The 12975-nt window shown below is 39.0% G+C and overlaps 2 protein-coding genes across 2 annotated transcripts; both read left to right on the forward strand.

Annotated features, from left to right (window-relative positions):
- The first annotated feature begins 442 nt into the window (after positions 1-442).
- Positions 443-1354, forward strand: LOC131488769 (olfactory receptor 4C12-like). Its single transcript, XM_058690604.1, has one exon. The coding sequence runs from the start codon at positions 443-445 to the stop codon at positions 1352-1354; it is 912 nt and encodes a 303-aa protein (XP_058546587.1).
- A 10337-nt stretch (positions 1355-11691) lies between these two features.
- Positions 11692-12624, forward strand: LOC131488770 (olfactory receptor 4A47-like). The gene has a single exon (XM_058690605.1). The coding sequence runs from the start codon at positions 11695-11697 to the stop codon at positions 12622-12624; it is 930 nt and encodes a 309-aa protein (XP_058546588.1). The 5' UTR covers positions 11692-11694.
- The last annotated feature ends 351 nt before the right edge of the window (positions 12625-12975 follow it).

Here is a 12975-nt window from a genome sequence, read left to right on the forward strand (position 1 = left end):
TGAGTCTTTTTTTATAAACTCAATTAGAACAAATTGGATTTTCACTGGTAAACGGGTGCAGCCATTTTGGGGATAAAATACCTATATCTTTGGGTATTTTGAATGTGTCTCATGTATGGCTACATCATGGGTTAGCTTTTCCAAATTAATGCATGGTATTTTTCTTTTCTTATTTTAAAGGTTACACAATCTTGTAGAAAATTAAAACAAATCAGGAAATTATAAAGAACAAAAAATACCACCTATATTGTCACTTGTAAGAATATACAAAATGAAATCATTGACATGGTCTTGTGCTTGTTTTTGCCTTCTGTAAAACTAGAAAAAATAAGTCATTCCATGAATATTTATTCATTAGAAGAAGGCATCATTATTGAGGATGACTTGGAGTATGCGTATGACTTTCTTTTCAGGGAAGTCACTTGTCACCTGAACTGAACTGATGAAGAAGATGAATAATGTGACAGAATTCATCCTCCTGGGCTTGACTCAAAACGTGGAACTTCAGAAATTCTCCTTTTTAGTGTTTTTAGTTGTCTACTTAGTCACCTTGGCGGGCAACTTGCTCATCATGATCACCATCAGTACCAGTAGTGCCCTCGAAACCCCCATGTACTTCTTCCTGTCTTACTTGGCCCTTATAGATGGCTGTTGTTCTTCCTCCATGACCCCTAAAATGCTCGCAGACACTCTTACTGCAAAAAAAATCATCTCTTTTACGGGATGTATGACTCAAGTCTTTGCTGAACATTTTTTTGGTGCTGCTGAGATTATCCTTCTCACAGTAATGGCCTATGACCGTTATGTGGCCATCTGCAAACCCTTGCATTACACAACCATCATGAGTCACCAGGCGTGTGGCCTCCTTGTAGGAGTGGCCTGGGCTGGAGCCTTTGTCCATGCAACCATTCAGATCCTCTTCACAGTCCGGCTGCCTTTCTGTGGCCCCAATGTCATAGATCATTTCATGTGTGATTTGTACCCTTTATTGAAACTTGTCTGCATGGACACTCATACCCTTGGTCTCTTTGTTGCTGCCAATAGTGGGTTCATCTGTTTGTTAAACTTCCTTCTTTTGGTGGTTTCCTATGTGGTCATCTTGCTCTCCCTAAAGACTTATAGCTTGGAGGGGAGACGCAAAGCCCTCTCTACCTGCGTCTCTCACATCACCGTGGTCATTTTCTTCTTTGTGCCCTGCTTATTTGTATATTTGCGCCCAGTGATCACCTTTTCCATTGATAAAGCTGTGGCTGTGTTTTATACCATGATAACTCCTATGTTAAACCCTTTAATCTATACGTTGAGAAATTCAGAGGTGAAAAGTGCCATAAAGAAGCTCCGGATCAAAAGGTGACTTCAATGGAAAAATAATCACAACAGCATAAAATCACTTCATATTTTATTTTATTTTATTTTATTTTATTTTATTTTATTTTATTTTATTTTTTTTTAACGTTTATTTAGTTTTGAGACAGAGAGAGACAGAGCATGAACGGGGGAGGGGCAGAGAGAGGGAGACACAGAATCTGAAATAGGCTTCAGGCTCTGAGCTGTCAGCACAGAGCCCGATGCAGGGCTCGAACTCACGGACCACGAAATCATGACCTGAGCGGAAGTTGGCTGCTTAACCGACTGAGCCACACAGGCGCCCCATAAAATCACTTCATATTTTAAATGACAAAAGGAAAATAATATAATTTCTATGGTTCAGGGCCAAGTGAACATTATATATAAAAGTGTGTTGATGTTGGCACATAAGTCCTAAGAGGAAAGGCCCAGGCAGGAAATCATTTATCATTTAAAAATATCCTATTTAGGGTTGCCTGGGTGGCTCAGTCAGTTTGGCGTCCGACTTCAGCTCAGGTCATGATCTCATGGTTTGTGGGTTCAAGCCCTGCATCGGGCTCTGTTCTGACAGCTCAGAGCCTGGAGACTGCTTTGAATTCTGTGTTTCCCTCTCTCTCTTTCTGTCCTTCCTTTGCTGGTTCTCTGTCTCTCTCTCTCTCTCTCTCTCTCTGTCACTCAAAAATAAATAAACATCAAAAAAATATCCCATTTAGATTTATTTATTGGTCATTTGATTGTCAAACTTTACTTACTTTCAGAATCAGCTGGAATTCTTGTTAAAATGCACATTTCCAGGATACAGCTATAGTGATTCTAATTCAATGGGAATGTTCTTGAATTGCATTTTAAACAAATTATGTGGATGTTTCTAAGCAGGTGATTTACACATACCCTTTGAGCAACAATGCTATAGATTATGCTTGCATCATCAGCCTATTAATGGATAATCTTGTTAAAGCAATTCCTGGGAAGTAACGAAATTCAGTTCTTCGTAAGTCATGAAACACAAGCTCACTACCTTTGTAACTGCAAAACAAAAATGTAATAATCTGTGAAGATAGAAAAGCTCTCCATATTCTTTAGCTTTACTTTCAATACTTGTAAATCTTTTGCTACATCTGATCTGATTCTCTCTTTTCCTCTCTTGCTTCCAAAGGGAAGGCCTACTATCTATTCTTACTGAATTATTTGGATTACAATTCATTGTTCTTGTAATACTAACTAGTCATTTACATCAAGAACATTATTTTCATGATTTTTCTATGTGAAGGAGATCTTATGTATCATTTCTATATGTATATTTGGAGGTATGTTATTGTCATTAAGAAAATAGTCTCTAAGTAAGATAGTTCTGAGATCAAAACTTACTTTTGCCACATACAATGTGGACTTCAGCAAACTACAATTCTTTGAGTGAAAGGAGAGTGATAGAGATATTATCAAGGTTAATAACGAATCCTTGTAGATCTTTTATTACCAATCACTTCTCAATAGGTGTTAGTTATGAAATTTATTACTGGAGTCTCTATAACAGTACAGAACCACTTAATCTATTTTTTGAGCATCAGAAAAGAGAATACATTGTTTCTTTGTACCTTCTGTGAAGTATAGTACTCTGAGCTCACTGGCCTTGTAAAATTCTGGGGGAGGGCTGGAATGCTTCCCAACATCCTTGGCTATTACTTTCCCATGCTCTTCTATTTTTCTTATTTCTGTTGGCCTCATGCTTCCTAGACCTTGGGGCCGATCCATTTATGGGTATGATTTTTTTTTTTCTGACAAGTCTGACTTGAAGAGCCACAAAGTCATTGTTTTATGAACCCGAGGTCAGTATAGTGGGCAAGCAGAATATGAACAGAATTAAGTGAGATATTTAATTAAGCGAGATATTTGTTAAGAGTAGATGGTATGGTAGGGTGGTGAGGGTAGATTCTGGAGTACATTTCCTGGGTGGAGTGTGACCTGGGAAAGTTATTTTACCTTTCAACGGTATTTTTTTTTCTATAAAAAATGGAAACAATAACACCCATTTCATAATGTTTTGGGGTCTTCTAAGTGGGATTATATATGTTAAGTGCTTATGAAAGTTCATGGCACATAGGAAACATTATAAAAGTATACTGCAAAGAAAAAAATTGACTGGTGATGACCCAATTTTTAATACAGATAGAATTTTGCTTCTCTCTCTTCCTGAACTAGCAAGGCCCTTGTTATGTCTGGGACAGGACCTCTATGGATCTTACCTTGGTTCCTGTCTCCTTCGTGAAAAAGACATCTCCTTGTATCATCAATACTATGTCAGTTAACTTTTCCCTTGAACTTTAGCTAAGAGTGTTATTGGCTTTTAAGTTATTATTCAGCTGCTGGAAGTCACTAACACTTTAGTGGCAGTTTTGGGTGATGTGGGAAGATTTGGGTTATGGAGTAGACAGAATTAGTATTGAATTCTATCTTGTTAGTTTATGCAACATTGTGTGAATTTCACAGCTCTCAGAATCTAATTTTAATCTTTGTTCACATGTACAGTGAAATGGTAACATTTATCAAAGGGTAGTTTTAATCATTAGTTGAGATACTGTATGCCAAGTATCTAGTGGGTACTTGTCACTCAGTGGGTACTTAATAAATGTCACTGTCTTTGATGCTCCCTCACTTCTTTGTTTGGGTCCTATTTCTGCCTGATTTAAAAAAGCCCTCTGATTTATACATATTATTGAACTCTAGGTATTTCTATTAGGTCATGAGGCACTTTCAAAATTCTAAGAATAAAGCCCTCAAAATTAATGCAAGATGGATGAGATTACCTCTCTAAAAAACAATTCACCTTAAAAATGTGAATGTCTCCAAAGGCACAGTTAGGTTAAGGAAGACTCCCAAATTTAATAAACTTTTTATGACCAACAAAAAAATCTGTAGGACAATAATAATTGTAGTAAAAGCGATTGCTACTTATCACGATATGGCTGTTGCTACAAAGGCAAGTTACTGTTTACTCCCCAAAGATCCCTATGAAATAGATAATGTTATTCCTGCTTTCCAGAAGAACTGAAGTGTGGAAAACTGAAATAATTTAGTGTAGGTCGCAGAACTAGAAAATGCCTGAGGTGGGATTTGAGCCTGTGTAGTTTGGCTTTAGAACTTGCACTCTTAAACACTGTGGCATACATCATAATAATGACACGGATCTCATAACACTTTCTAGTGGAGGGACATAGGTGATAAGTAAGTTAATGTATATATAAAAAGTTTCGTTCAAGGAGACAAGTGCTTAAAAATGAAAGGATGTGAGGTGATAGTGCCTCAGAAGGCAAGGGACCTCTTTAGGTTTCGCATTCAAGGAAGACCCAAAAGCAAGATTTTACAGCATTTATCTATGTCCAAGAGTGAGAGACAGTGAGCTGAAGATCATGAGTAAAACCACCAGAGAGGAATTTCTGTACATGGGAAGGAGATTTTTATCTGACACGGATGAGTGTCCTTAACAGCTCTCTTCTGACTCAGAGATCACCAAGCGACCTTAACCTTACAATTAGTTCAGCTCTAATTAAAATCAGGATGAAGTGAAATAAAATATCGGTGCTCGAGCAACCATCTTTTCCCAGAACTTGCATGTGCCCCCTGGAAGGTGTCTACTTTGGTGGACTCTTTGGTATAGCCAACAGCATGGATCTCCACCTCCTTGTTTCTTTAACGTCTACAATTTTTTTCCCATGTGAAAGCATTTGCTTAAGTTGTACAGCTCTGTACAATCGTCCAGCCCAAACACCTCACCTCTCTATGACCCTATCCTGTATCGATCGTTCTTTCCCTTGTCACCAGCTTCAGCTGCAGTGGCCTCATTTTTGCCTATGGGCCTTTAAACTAGTTCTTTATACCCCAAGGGCTCTCTCTCTGGACCTTCCTCTGCCTGGAGTGTTGTCCCCACTCAGTCTGCAACTCAACTGCCACCTCCTTAGAGGTCTTTAACCACCACGTAAAGACACCACCTCCCTGAGTTGTTCTATGACGGCACTCACAATTTCTCTACAGCATCTTTGCCATCCGATTATCCGATTCACCTGTTGATTCTCTTTTCCAATTAGAACATAAACTCAACGTAGACGTGTATTTCCAGCACCCGGAATAGAAGTGGCACACAGTAAATGCTTCATACATACTTACTGAATAAAAGGCCATCATCTCCACTTAACCCTTCTAAGAATAAGTGCGTTCTTAAAAGGAACCCTTGTCAACTGGAAGCTCCTGGAATTGATGACTTTTCATTCTTGGTGATAAATTGAAATGGAGAACCTTAGGTCAGTTTAATATATCAGCCGGGGGTTCTTAGCTGATGATGCAGAACCTCTGTAGCTGGCTTAAGTAGAAGGGATCCATGATACGTACTTAAATAGCTTAAGGATATTCGGAAGAGTGGGAATCACAGACTCTAGGTTGAGTTATCAGGAATAGCTTCCGGAAGCACACCTGACTGGACTGGCATGCCAGGGAAGCTGCTGCTTGTGCTGTAACCAAGGCTGCCCTGCCCTGGCTAGACTGCAGTGTGGCACTTCAGTCCTGACCTCAGCCACTCTGATGCCTGGAACCACTTATCCCCAGATAACTGACTTCCACTCAAAGACTTGCACAGATGCACCCGGTTGGCAGAACCCATGACATGTCTGCACCCAAGTGGCAGAGGGACAGGGAAATGGAGTTCTTTGGATTCTATCTTGGGAACGTGGATACATACTTTGGAAACTAACACGTGCAGGATGCCTTTAAGAGATTTTTGGGCAGCCACACACTCTGGGTGTTCACAGTTGGGGTTGGAAGATCACAAAATGGGTTTCATTCCTCCCATAGATAGTTTTAAATGTCCACAAAATCAAAGGGTGTCCTAGTCTCTGTCCTACACAGAGAAGAAGCAGAGATAAAGGACCGCAAGGAAGTTGAGAGCAGGAAAACTGTTGGTACCATAGAGTTATTCATATGACTTATTTTTACTGAACACCTGCTCTGCTAATAACTGTGGTTGCTGCTGAAGTAGAAACACAAATGGGTAGAATCGTCCTTAACGTTGTGGCATTAGCATAGCACAGCATGTGGCTCAGTAGCACTTCTCAAATACCTCTTCTACCTTAATTTTGAAGGAAGCTCTCCTCAATAATAAACAAAAACGCTTGTCTTGCTTTAGTGACTCTCATCCTTTTAAAAACCCGCCTGAAAATGTATGTATTGTGGACTATCGTGTATCTGGCACCATGTGAAGCACTTTGCATACATTATATCATTCAATCATCATAATTTCTTGAAGTTCATATTACTCTTTTTATGTGAAAGGGAAAAATAAAGCTTAGAGATGTTTAATGTCCTCAAAAGTTATGCTACTGTTAAGTAAGAAGACTAATCCTCGTCACCTCTGTCCAACATATTGGGAATTCTGTTGAAAATTGCACAGTTGGCCAGGTTTAAAATGGTGAGCTCATTCCATTGTACCTCATATCTCTGTTTGGATCTTGGCTCCAAATGCAGGCCCCCAGGTCATCCAGCTTATCCACATGCATTTGCGTGCTTCCTCTTCCTGGACAAAGGTCACGTTGAAACAAACTTTATTTTTAGAAACGTTTTCAGTTTACAGTTTACAGCTATGTGAGTGGAAAGTACGGTGAATTCCCATATAACCCTTGTCCCCACATATGCAAATTCCCCCCACTATAGACATCTCACCTGAGAGCGGTACATGTGTTACAACTGATGAACCTCTATTGAAACATTAGTATCACACAAAGTCCATACTTCACGCTAGGGTTCCCTCCTGGTGCTATTCATTCCATGGGTCTCAACAAATGTATAATGACATGTATCCACCATTACGGTATCATACAGAGTAGTTTCACTGTCCTAAAAATTCTTTGTGCTCTGCCTATTCACCCCACCCTCTCCCCCAACTTCTGGCCACCATTGGTCTTTTCACTAAGTTTATAGTTTGCCTTTTCCACAGTTTCGCATAGTTGGAATCATACAATATGCAGCCTTTCGAGAGTCTTTCATTTAGTAATCTACATTTGAGTGTCTTCCATGTCTTTTCCTGACTTGATAGCTCATCGTTTTAGTGCTGAATAATATTTATTGTCTGGTCGTGCCATAGTTTACTTTTTTCTTCCAAGATTGTATTCAAATTCAAGTTAGTTCACATATAGTGTAGTATTGGTTTCAGGCGTAGAAATGACATATTTATCCACTCACCTACTGAAGGGTATCTTGGTTGCTTTCACGTTTTGACAATTATGAATAAAGTTGCTAGAAACATGTGTAGGTTTTGTTTCTTCTCAGCTTTATTAAGATATAATTGACATATAATATTTTATAAGCTTCACATGTACAATGTGATGATTTGGTACACGTATATATTGTGAAATTATTACCACAATGAGGTAAGTGAAAACATTCACCACCTCACATAGTTACTTTTGTTGTTGTTGTTGTTGTTTTTTTGTGTGTATGAGAACGTTTAAGATCTACTCTCAAGTATATAACACGGTATTGTTAACTCTGGTGCCAAACTGATTATTAGATACTGAGAATTTATTCATCTTAAACTGAAAGTTTATGCTTTTTGACCAACACTCCCCCCTTTCACTACCCCTAGCTCCCGCCACCCACTGTTCTGCTCTCTGATTCTGTGAGTTCAACTTCCCTTCTTCCTTTTTGAAGGATAATTTCACAGAGCACAGAATTTTAAGTTGGTGGTGTTTTTTTCTCGCTCTCAACTCTTTAAATAGTTGACTCCATTCACTTCTTTCTTGCGTGGCCTCTGAGGAGAAGAAGTTGGATGTAGTTCATTCCTCTTCTCCTTGGGGTGGTGGTCCCAGCCTATTGACAGAAATGTTATTGCCTAGGAATGCCTGTGGCACACATCTGGGCCTGTATTGCTTATAGCCAAGTCCCCACAGACATTTCCCCCGCTGAGGCCAGAGTTGTGGCTGGATTGGCCCTTGTGGTTCTTATTATGATTTCAGGACACACTTCACTGCGGCAAAGACGATCAGGGAACTTTGAGGAACAAGATTTTTTATGCACTGGTCCTGGAGCCTCCAGGGCATATCAAGGGCCACACCTGAGGAGGTTGTAGGTAGAGGGCAAAAGAGCACAGACCTGGGGTTCTGCATTTATTAGGGTCTGGTGGAATGGGGTGGGTATCTAGGGTTTCGTGGGTTCACTATTTATTGACTGCTTTAGAGCATGAGAGTGGGAATTAGATGGAAAGGGAGAAGCAGGGCTACTCAAGTGGTCAGTTATTGAAGTTACCCAGAGCTTCCTGAAAGAGGGAACTTCATGAGTGGGGGTGACTTAATTCCTTGTCTGGTAGCTTTGTCATATAGCTGGCAATATGTTTACTCACGAGGGATGCCTTTTGAAATATGTCTTTGGCAATCAAAAACTTAATGTCAAGCACTTACACTATAATCAAAGAGCTTAATCTCTGGGATACTTACTCCTCTGTAGGTAAGATGTTTTTTCCACTGGCCTCTGTCAAGATTTATAAGTTTATCTTTGATTTTCTGAAATTTGAATATGATACACCTCCATATGGTTTTTTTTGTTTGGCATTTGTCTTATGAGGTATTCTCTGAGCTTCCGGAGGCTTGGTGTTTGACATTAATTTGGGGGGGAAATTCTCAGTCATTATTATTGCTTCAAATATTGCTTCTGTCCCCTTCACTTTTTCTTCTTATTCTGGTATTCCCATTACAAGGATGTTACCCCTTTGGTAGTTGTCACACAGTTCTTGCGTATTCTGTTCTGGTTTCTTTGTTTTCTGCTTTTTGTTTTTCAGCCTGTTTTCTCTTTGATTTTCAGTTTGGGAAATTTCTATTGCCATGTCCTGAGGCAATGTCTAGTCTATTAATGAGCCCTGTCAAAGGCATACTTGATTTCTGTTAGTCTTTTTGACCTCTAGCATTTCTTTTCGACCCTTCCTTAGAATTTATCTCTTCTTACATTATCCACCTGTTCTTGGCTTTAGTGACATAGCGGGGCAAGTGTTCTGTGGTGTATCACAGAGTGTCAGTCTTTGGGTGAGCCTGTGCCCTGGGACTGTATAGTTCACCAGGGTTTCTTGTCCAACCTCCCCATAATGTGATAGGTCTAAAACTATCTTTACATAGAGATGTCCTTTTCAAATTTTAAAATTTGGTTGAAAACAGCAAGAATCAGTCTTGGACACAATGCAGTTGCACGACTCGATGATGTATCTGGTTAGAAGGCAAAAAGTGGCCAATGACTTTTAGCCTCTACTGGAGAGAAGATGCTACTTTCTTCAGAACTCTTACAACTCTTTTAGGAGGGTTGATAAATATTTCAAGAATGTCCTCTCAAGATATTGGTACAATTAGTTTTGCCCTAGTACCAGAATAAGATGGCCAGAAAATTGGAATAGTGATTTTTCTTTTTTGAAGTTACTAGAAGTTAGTTTATAGAGAACAGCTTCCCTTTTAAAAAAAACTTGTTGCTGACTTTTTATGTCAGATAGGTTTGTTTGCCATGATGAATTACCCTAATGTGGAAAATTTTTGTTTTTCTGTTTGCATCATGGAATTCCTTTTAAATAGGTCTACAATCAAGTAATAATAATTTTCTGAAGTAATTAGAAGACTGTGTAGAAAATGGATGGACATAGTCATGTGAAGTCAAATGAGTTCTTAAGAACTAATGCAGCTTTTTGTCCTCAGTGGTCACACTGGATGGAAGAGGCATTTCCAGGACTTCATGAGTTAGTTAAAAAGTCCTCCCACTGATTGCGAACAAGCCTTCAAAAGGTAAGTCTGTAAGAGTTAATGGAGGAAGCCAGGCTTTTCAATTGTGTGACTTACTTTATTATACAGGAAATTCTTATAAACTTGAGTTTGTAAAAAATTGAAAAGTTGGAAACTTCTTCTGGAATCACAGATTTGAAGTCAGTCAAAGTTTATAATTACATTTCTATCACTGAAGGGTGTATGACTTTGAGAAAATTAAGTATTCAAGCCTGTTTTTTCAACTATAAAGTGGGGATAACAGTGCTTGTAATTGTAAAGACAAAATGTTATACACTGAATGTGATTCTATATATATGTGCATATGTAGATATATATGTATGTGTGTATATGTACTTATACATATATGTGTATATATACATATATATATAAAATGTCTATGTAAATATGGAAATAGCATGTGATATATTGTTGTACATAACAAGTAATAGATGTTCTTCTTGCAGTGTTAACATTTCCTCTCATCAAAATATTTTGTGCCATGTAATGAGACGGAGGTCGTCTAGGAAGGAATAGGTTTATTGTGGAAAAGTAAACATTTATATTTTTTTAATGTTTATCTATTTTTGAGTGAAAGACAGCACAAGCATGGGAGGGACAGAGAGAGAGGGAGAGAAAGAGAATCCCAAGCAGGCTCCACACTGTCAGCACAGAACCCAGTGTGGGGCTCGAACTCACGAACCATGAGATCATGACCTGAGTTGAAGTCAGACGCTTAACCTAATGAGCCACCCAGGTGCCCTCAAATTTATCTTAATACTTAATTGATACCCATTTGGAAATGTCATTTAGGTAGTTGTATACAGAGAACCATTCATAAATTTTTCTTCCACTTTGAATATGTAAATTACCTTAAGTGATTCTTCACTCAGGAAGCATACTTTATGCATGACTTTAGATGTGTGTGTCTTTCATGGAATTTTCTTTTCTCCTCTCTTGTTCTCTCCTTTGTCCTTTAAAACTCAGCTAAAGTACTGCTTTCTCTGGGAAGCCCTCCCAGATCCCATGTTGATTAATGTGTTCTGGCTCAGGGCGCCCATAATCTATGTGACCATACTTATAGTGACACTTATTAAATTGATCTGTAATGGTCTGGCCACCTATGTATGAAATCACTGAGAGTAACAAACTATGTCTTATTCAACTGGGTGATATCAATGTCTTTGACAGGTTTGACATCAATAGTTTTCCATGTGCATTTAAAAATTTTTTTTTACATTTATTTGTTTTTGAGAGACAGAGACAGAGCACAAGTGGGGGAAGGGCAGAGATAGAAGGAGACACAGAATCCCAAGCAGGCTCCAGGCTGTGAGCTGTGAGCACAGAGCCCAACATGGGACTTGAACCCACAAACTGGGAGATCATGACCTGAGCCGAAGTCAGACGCTCAACCAACTGAGCCACCCAGGTGCCCTTCCATGTGCATTTTGAATTGGATAAATAAAAAAGATTAAGCTTATAATGCACTTAAAACTTTTCCCCTTTGTTTTAAAGGCAAAACTGTTTCTAATAACTGAAGGCAGCACCTATAAGGAATAGAAGAACTAAGTAAATGGAACTAAAGAACAATGTGACTGACTTTGTCCTCTTGGGCCTCACACAGAATCCAAAGGAACAGAAAGTACTTTTTGTTATGTTCTTGCTCTTCTATATTTTGACCATGGTGGGCAACCTGCTCATTGTCTTGACTGTTTCTTTTAGTAAGACCCTGGACTCACCTATGTACTTTTTTCTTGCTAGCTTATCATTTATGGATGTCATTTATTCCTCTTCTATTTCTCCTGAACTGATTTCAAATTTGTTCTTTGGGGAAAATACCATATCCTTCCATGCTTGTATGACCCAGCTATTTACAGAGCACTTTTTTGGTGGATCAGAGGTCTTTCTTCTGCTGGTGATGGCCTATGACCGCTATGTGGCCATCTGTAAGCCCTTGCATTATTTGATTGTCATGAGGCAATGGGTGTGTGTTGTGCTCCTGGTAGGGTCCTGGGTTGGGGGTTTTATGCATTCAGTAATTCAACTTAGCACTATTTATGGGCTCCCATTCTGCGGTCCCAATGTCATTGATCATTTTTTCTGTGACATGTACCCATTACTGAAACTGGTCTGTACTGACACCCGTGTCATTGGCCTGTTAGTGGCGGCCAACGGAGGACTGATCTGCACAATTGTGTTTGTGCTCTTGCTCATCTCTTATGGTGTCATCTTGCACTCTCTAAAGAACCTTAGTCCGGAAGGGAGGCGGAAAGCCCTCCAGACCTGTGGTTCCCACATCACTGTGGTGGTCTTCTTCTTTGTGCCATGTATTTTCATGTACGTGAGACCTGCTAAGACCTTCCCTATTGACAAATCATTGAGTGTGTTCTATACAGTCATAACCCCCATGCTGAACCCCCTGATCTACACTCTGAGAAATTCTGAGATGACAAATGCTATGAAGAAACTCTGGAGGAGAAATGTCACATATTGTAGTAAATGAGCACATCATCCACCATGAAGAGAGTTATTTGACATTAGGGTTCATTTCTTTAGAATTCAGAAGTCTTCTAAAATCTGATTCTGACTTTCCTTTCTTCAAAGAATTTATGATAATTATAATTAACGAATGAAGTAGATGACTGTGCTGTAATAAGTGTCCCTCCCTGCTAGAATGTAAGGTCTATATCATATTGTAGATCTCTTCACTTAGGAATGAGTAATGGCTTTCCAGCAACGAATCCATAAGAGGTAATGAATTTGTGAGGAAAAACTAAGTTTTAATCATTTATGCATTTATCTTTTATATATTTTCTGAGACTTAGTATTATTTTTAATTAGATTCTTGTCATAG

The sequence above is a fragment of the Neofelis nebulosa genome, chromosome 10 (assembly GCF_028018385.1).
Source record: "Neofelis nebulosa isolate mNeoNeb1 chromosome 10, mNeoNeb1.pri, whole genome shotgun sequence".
Classification (NCBI taxonomy): Eukaryota; Metazoa; Chordata; class Mammalia; order Carnivora; family Felidae; genus Neofelis; species Neofelis nebulosa.